Genomic DNA, 8,187 nt, shown 5'->3' on the forward strand with positions numbered 1-8,187 from the left:
ATAACCTAAGTAATTTAGTCATCAATCTGCCTAATGTGATGTTTACACATACATTGTAACACAAGTTAGAATACAAAGAAAATGAGTTCACATCGATTAAAAAGTCAATTTTTAAAGTTAAACTAAGTTTAAAGTTCAATTTATAATATTATAATATTGTGTATCATAGTTTAGTTAAAGTCTAGACTCCCTTCATATCATAACAACATCAAGTTAGATTTAGTCAACTTGTGAATAGATAATTAGGATCTATAAAAGGAACAGATCATGTCCTAGAAGGCAAAACAACCTTAAAATTTGTCTTGTAGGGTTGAGTCTCATAATCATATATCCAATGAGTATTATTATCTTCTGGCATTTTTTGTTACCCTTTTGCCTCTTAAACTTGAGCACCAACATCATGTTTGTAACTGGTCATTGTCTTGNCCATCAACAATCTTTGCTGCTGNATTTGAGGAACNACCTTGTATTCAATCCGACCAAGTCCAAAAAACTGATTCACTGGAACCAAAGTGATGATTGTTGTGAATGGACTGGAGTGACATGCAGCAAAGGCCNTGTTATAGCTCTTGACTTGAGCCAAGAATCCATCTCTAGAGGTATTGATCATTTAAGCAGTCTCTTCGAGTTGCAATATTTGCAGAGTTTGAATTTGGCCCACAATGATTTTCATTCTGAGATTCCTCCAGAGTTCANAAAGCTAAAGAATTTGAGGCATTTGAATTTGTCAAATGCTGNATTTGAGGGGCAAATTCCAATTGCGATTTCTTACTTGACCAAGNTAGAAACTCTTGATTTGTCTACCACAGTTACTTCAAAACATGGTTTAAAACTTGAGACACCAAATATTGCAATGNTTGTGCAGAACTTCACAGAAATCAANGAGTTANNTCTGGATGGCATTGCAATATCAGCCAAAGGAGAGGTGTGGAGCCATGCTTTATCTTCACTCACTNGCATGCAAGTGTTAAGTATGTCATCTTGTAATCTCTCTGGTCCTTTGGATTCTTCATTAGTAAAACTGCAATCTCTCTTAATTCTTCAGTTGAANCAGAACAATTTAGCAGGTCCAGTTCCAGAGTCTTTNGGAAGTTTGNTCAATTTGACCACCTTGCAACTCAGTGATTGNGGTTTGAATGGAGTCTTTCCAAAAACTATCTTCCAAATACCATCATTGCAGGTGCTTGATGTGTCTGATAATCCAGGTCTTCATGGCTCTCTACCAAACTTTCCAAGTCAAGGCTCTCTCTACAACTTAAACCTTAGCCACACAANTTTTTCTGGGNCTCTGCCNGAATCTATTNACAATTTGAAGCAATTGTCTAAATTAGACCTATCAAATTGCCAGTTCAGAGGAACACTTCCTTATTCAATGTCAAATCTNACCCAACTTGTTCATCTAGACTTGTCATACAATAACTTNACTGGTCCTATTCCATCTTTTAATAGATNCAAGGCCCTGATAGTTTTATCCCTTAATCACAATCATTTTATGGGNACAGTTCCATCTACTCATTTTAAAGNCCTCACAAATCTCATGAGCATTGATTTAGGAGATAACTCNTTTGATGGANGAGTCCCTTCATCTNTGTTAAGACTTCAATCTCTTNAACATCTCATGCTTTATTACAACAAATTTGATGGNGTGTTGGATGAATTTCCTAATGCATCTTTGTCATCATTAGAGATGCTTGATTTGAGTGGCAACAACTTTGAAGGGCCTATTCCTATGTCTGTCTTTCAACTCAAAAGACTTCGTTTGCTTTNTCTTTCNAAAAATAAGTTCAATGGCACTCTACAACTTGTTGTGATTGGGAGGCTGCAGAATTTATCTTCACTTGATCTTGCACACAATAACTTGTCAGTTGATGCAAGAATTGATGATGCATCATCCTTTCCNAGTTTNNAAACTCTATGGTTGGGTTCATGCNANTTGAGAGCATTCCCNGAATTTTTGAGAAACAAATCTTCACTGCTCTACCTAGACTTGTCTAGCAATCACATTGAAGGAACAATACCAAACTGGATTTGGAAATTTGACAGTATGGTTATCTTGAATGTTTCTTACAACCTTTTGACAGATTTTGAAGGGCCTTTCCAAAACCTTACTTCAAATTTGTTCAAACTTGACCTTCACTCAAACAGTNTCCAAGGGCCTGCTCCTACTTTTCTGAAAAATGCCNTTTATTTGGACTACTCAAGCAATAACTTCAGCTCTATTAATTTTGTCGACATTGCTAGCAACATTCCTTTCTTGTACTTTCTCTCCCTTTCAAACAACAGTTTTCATGGAAAAATTCATGAATCCTTTTGTAACATTTCAGATCTTCGAGCACTNGATCTTTCTCATAACAGATTCAACGGCCTCATTCCNATGTGTTTGATAGGAAGTAGCAAACTCAGGCTACTAAATCTTGGTGGAAATAAACTCAATGGTTATATTTCAGATACATTCTCAACTTCATGTTCTCTAAGGTTTTTGGATCTTGGTGGGAATCTTCTAAGGGGAACCATCCCAAAATCTCTGGCTAATTGCCAAAAACTACAAGTTCTNAACCTNGGAAGCAATCAANTAACTGANAGATTTCCATGCTTCTTGAAGAGCATCTCCTCCCTCAAAGTCATGATTTTNAGGTCAAACAAATTGCATGGGAGTATTGGATGTTCCAATAACATTGGCAATTGGGAGACACTTCAAATTGTTGATTTAGCCTCNAACANTTTCAGTGGCACATTACCATCATCACTCTTANTGAGTTGGAAAACTCTGATGCTTGATGAAGATAAGGGTGGACGATTTGGCCATCTATATTTCAATCTCTATGATGACTTTAATCCTTTGAATTTCNTAANTGCNATTGTAGATCTCANNAGTGAGCTACAAATANNGTTAGCAAAAGTCATAGCATCAGAGCCAAGCCTTATAATAGACCACATAATCTCTCATGTCTTTGAGGAAGGTGTTGGTNTAAGAACATATGAGGATTCAGTTACNATTGTGAACAAAGGTAGACAGTTAAATTTAGTTAAAATCCTCACTGCCTTCACTTCCTTGGATTTCTCATCAAACAGTTTTAAAGGGCCAATACCAGAAGAGCTTATGAATCTCACTGCACTGCATGCTCTTAACCTGTCACAGAACACTTTCTCTGGTAGCATCCCTTCTTCCTTAGGCAATCTGAAGCACCTTGAGTCCTTAGACTTGTCAGTAAACTCTTTGAGTGGAGAGATTCCAACAGAGATTGCAAAGTTATCATTTCTGGCTGTCATGAATCTCTCTTACAATCATTTGGTGGGCAAAATACCCACAGGCACACAAATTCAGACATTTGAGAGTGATTCATTTGTGGGCAATGAAGGGCTATGTGGACCTCCACTAACCCAGAACTGTGATGGTGGANGGAAAAAGTTTTCANCACCATCANCAGAAACACNTCATTCTGATNCAAAGGGTTCAATTGANNGGAATATCTTGAGTGTGGAATTGGGGTTTACTTTTGGCTTTGGAATTTACATATTCCCACTCATTTTCTTCAAGAGATGGAGAATGTGGTATTCCAAACACCTGGAAAACATCCTCTGCAAGATTGTTCCACAGCTTGATTTTGTTTATGTGCATCGTTTGGGACAAAATTATAGAATCATGAGGTGGAACCCTCGTTGATTCTATCTTACAACTATTCTGAATAGGGATTATCAATTGTTGTTTGAGTAGTGAATCATATTTATATTCATTTGATATATATTATATTATAATGGTAAAATTGTAAGAAAAAAATATTTTTCTATACTTTTAGAAGAAAAAAAAAGTAAAAGATAGAGAATGATAAAATAAAAATACCAAATAAATGTAAAATATTTATGTATGTCAAGATATCCTATTGAAATTTTGGTGTTGTTGTTATGTTACTGAATTATCAAAATACATTTTTAGTTTTTACAATTATATAACAATAATTTAGTTATATAACTTATTCTCCCTTGTTAATGACGATTGATAAATAAAATTTTATAAACTAAATATACATAATTTTTTTTAAATAATTATATATAGTAATTTCTTATCTATTTTCAAAAAAATTTATCAAATTTTTAAAAATATAATTAATCTTTGAGAGATGTTAAATAGTAATGTATCGAATCGAAGAAAAGAAGTTTAAGATAAACCATTTCTTAAAAATTAAGATTCCTATTGTAAATATACATTATATAAATAAAAAAGTGCTAAGTTTAAGTAAAATAAACAACAATAAAATATTATCAATTGATTAATAAATGGTAAATAAAACTATGATATTAAAAATAAAAAATTAATATTTATTATTACGTGAGACAGTGTAACGTTTTAAATTAAATATATTTAAAATTTTAAAATTTAAATTATAAGTTTCAATGGTAAATTTCTCTTAACATTGACTAGGACTATTTTCATTTAAAATTTCTCCACTTTGATATATAATGATATTTAGACAATATTTTTTTACCACACATTGATTACGTGTTAATCTGTGATTGGTCAAAAATTATTCCACAATTAATAATAATAATCATAATAAATATTATTGTAAAGTATTTTTGACCGATTACAAATTGACACATAATTAATGTTTAAATATTGTCAAAATAGAGTTGTCTAAATATCATTATTTTTTTTTAATGTTTATTACGTTTTCTTGGAAAAGCAAGTTGGCAAGCAATATTTAAAAAAAAAAATCATTTAATCTTTGAAAATAAATAACTAAATGAAAATGAATAGTGTTTTTAAAAAACCAAATCTTCTATAAAGATATCATTAATATGAGACAATTTCTTTCAACAAAATATAATTATTACAAGTGTCCGTTTTTACTACAAATGTTTAACACGTTTACATATTTAGAACTCAAAAGGTCGCAAATCAGTTAATTAATCATTTTACTTTTCAGACTTTTATCATTATATTCAAAGTCACACACACTGAACCTAATATTAAGCATATCAAAGTTATATTATTTTTTTAGAAAAGTTATAAGATAATAATTGCTCATTGGTGAATTTATTATGTTTTTGAAATTCAAAATAAAGTTACTCATTTAAATGTAAAAAAATATTATGTGTCTCAAAATATATTTTTGTTTTTAATTTATTGTAAAAAGTCAGTGTCAAATATTATTATCCTATATTTAATACCAATTAATTGTTTATTTTGATAATACTTTCCTTTTTATTTTGCACTCTAACATCCTGTACAACTGACTGATATTTAAAGTTGAAATTATTTTCTTAATCAATATAGTTTGATCATTAGAAAATAAAATAAAATACTTTACGTCAATTTCTTTTCAATAATAAATGGAAAATAAAAAGTTTAATCCATATCACATTCTTAAAAATTAATTTTAAAGTAAATTGATTTTTAAAATAAATAAATAAGTAATTCTTTAAACTATTATTAAAAATAAAAGTTAAAACATAGTTTCTACATGTGACTTTTATTTAAAGTATTATTTTTTATATACTCTTTTTTCTTTTATGATTTATAATTATTTAATCATATAATATCATTAAATTTAAAAAATATATATATTTTACTTTTATTTTTTGAAATAATATTATTTAAAAAACAATATATGTTTATTGATAATAAAATATATAAAAAATTATTTTAGAAAAGGGTTAAATATGTTTTTAGTTCCTATACTTGGGTGATTTTGGTTTTAGTTTCTCTTTCAAACTAAAGTACAATTTAGTCCTTCAACTTTAGAAAATTCTGGTTTTAGTTTTTTCTACCAAATTTTTTTAACTTTATTTGGTAAATTTAGTGCTTGAAACAGCAAATAAAGTTAAAAAATTTTGGTAAAAATGACTAAAACCAGAGTTTTCTAAAGTTGAAGGACTAAATTCTACCTTATAGTTTGAAAGAGGGACTAAAACCAAAATCGTCCCAAAGTATAGAGACTACAAACATATTTAACCCTCTAAAAAACTTATCAATAAAAATTATATTTATCAATTTTGTATTAAATAATAATATAAATATTCTTATTATTGAATAATTTTATTCTTTTTAGTCTGTAAAAATTAAATGTATTTGATCTAATAAAAATTAACATTAACGATGTGTACATGAAACTTTGAATAAGATTTTAAATAATTATATTTAAAACAAAAAATTGATTGAATGAGTCATTTTGCTTATTAATTAAATGAATATAAAAAAAATATTAAACGGGTTTTAGAATACACATTACTAATATGTCTATATATTAATTATATTAATATGACAAAAAAACATTACACAAGTATAACAATAAATATTATACGAATTAGCTCATATATTAATTAGAAAAAATAGAAAAAAAATTAGATAAGTCATTTAGTTCATTGATTCAACAAATATAACAAAAAACATCAAACATTTTTATCGATGTACTAATTAAACAAGTTTAACAATACACATTAAACAATTTGTCCATACAATCAGTAGACAAGTATAGAAAAAAAAAACCATTAAACGAAACATTTCATACATTGACTACACAAGTCTTAGATAACCCATTATAAAAGTCTATCTAAACATTGATTAGACAAGTCTACCAACAACATACAATGGTAAAATGACCTTGTCAATATATATTAGACAAGGTTATCTATACACAAATTAGATAAGTCTATTAATACAATAATACAAGTTTGTTCATTCATTAATTGGACGAGTCTTTTGCAATATACTTTAGCCAAATCTAAACAAACAATCATTAGACAACTTTTTCCATACCTTAATTAAATGAGTTTATAAAAAATCATTAAATGAATCATTCATTAGACAAGTTTGTCCATACATTGATTAGATCAGTCTATGAATAAATACTATGTCAGTTTATCCATACATTGATAAGACAAGTTTAACAAAATAAATTACACAAGTCTTTTCATACATAGATTACACAAGTCTATTAATACACATTAAACGAGTTTATTCACTCATTGATTAGACAAGTCTTGCAATACACATTAGACTGGTTTGAAGATACACTGGTTAGACAAATATAGTAATACGTATTAGAAAACTTTTTCAATGCATTTAATAGAGTACATGTCTAGAAATACACATCAGATAAGTCTTTTCATACACTTATTAGTCGAGTATTACAAAAAATGTTACATGAATCTAACAATACACATTAGAAGAGACTATATATACTAATTAGAAAAGTATAGCAAAAATATATTAGATGATTCGTTCCATATGCTTATTAGATGAGTTAAGGAATACTTTGATTAAACGAGTTGTCAATTATCTGATCAGACCAATATAGCAATACACATTAGACAAGTCATTAATATATTGATTAGATGAGTCTAACAATATACATTAAAAGAGTTTATTAATGCACATTAGATGAATATGTTCATTCGTTGATTAGATAAATCTTGCAATATACATTAGATGGATTTGTTCATACACTAATTAGAAGAGTTTAGAAATACACATTAGAAGAGTCTATCCATGCACTAATTTGACAAGTATTTTGTGCATAAAACATAAAAGAAGTCATTCCTTACATTAATTAGACAAGTCTTATAATGTACATTAGGTGAGTCTATCCATCTAGTGATTAAACGAGTCTTGCAACACACATTAGATATATTTGTCCATACACTAATGAAATGAGTATAGCAATATACATTAGACAAGTTTGTTTATATACATATTATACGAATCTAGTGATACACATTAGACAACTCAATTAATTTTTCAATTAGATGTGTCTTGCAATATAGACGAGTCTATTCATACACATTTGATGAATGTGTCCATATACTAATTAAAAAAAATTCGAACATTAGATATTAGACAAATCTATCAATGCATTGATTATACGAATCTAGCAATACACATTAGACCAATATGTTCATACATTGATTTCCGTATGACGAATATACTCAACATATTTTTGTATAGTCTATTTTTTGTGTTTTTAGAGAGTTTACTCTATTTTTTTCACATGTTATATACTTTGTAGTTTTACAAAATTTGTTAGGATAAATTGTTTTTGTTGGTAATTTAGTTTATTATTTTAATTCTGTTTATTTTAGTGCGGTTACTGCCTATTAGTAGTGTTGGTTAGTCCTCCACCTTCCACGTTATAGGAACGTGGATAGTTATTAGTCCTCCACGTTTTAGGGGTTTGTTAAACGTGGTTC

The 8,187-nt window shown here is 28.7% G+C and overlaps 1 protein-coding gene across 1 annotated transcript; it reads left to right on the forward strand.

The window, feature by feature from the left end:
* Window positions 1-400: 400 nt before the first annotated feature.
* LOC106779345 (receptor-like protein 12) lies at window positions 401-3,664 on the forward strand. Its single transcript, XM_014667437.1, has one exon. The coding sequence runs from the start codon at window positions 401-403 to the stop codon at window positions 3,662-3,664; it is 3,264 nt and encodes a 1,087-aa protein (XP_014522923.1).
* The last annotated feature ends 4,523 nt before the right edge of the window (window positions 3,665-8,187 follow it).

This window comes from Vigna radiata, unplaced genomic scaffold, assembly GCF_000741045.1.
Source record: "Vigna radiata var. radiata cultivar VC1973A unplaced genomic scaffold, Vradiata_ver6 scaffold_194, whole genome shotgun sequence".
NCBI lineage: Eukaryota > Viridiplantae > Streptophyta > Magnoliopsida > Fabales > Fabaceae > Vigna > Vigna radiata.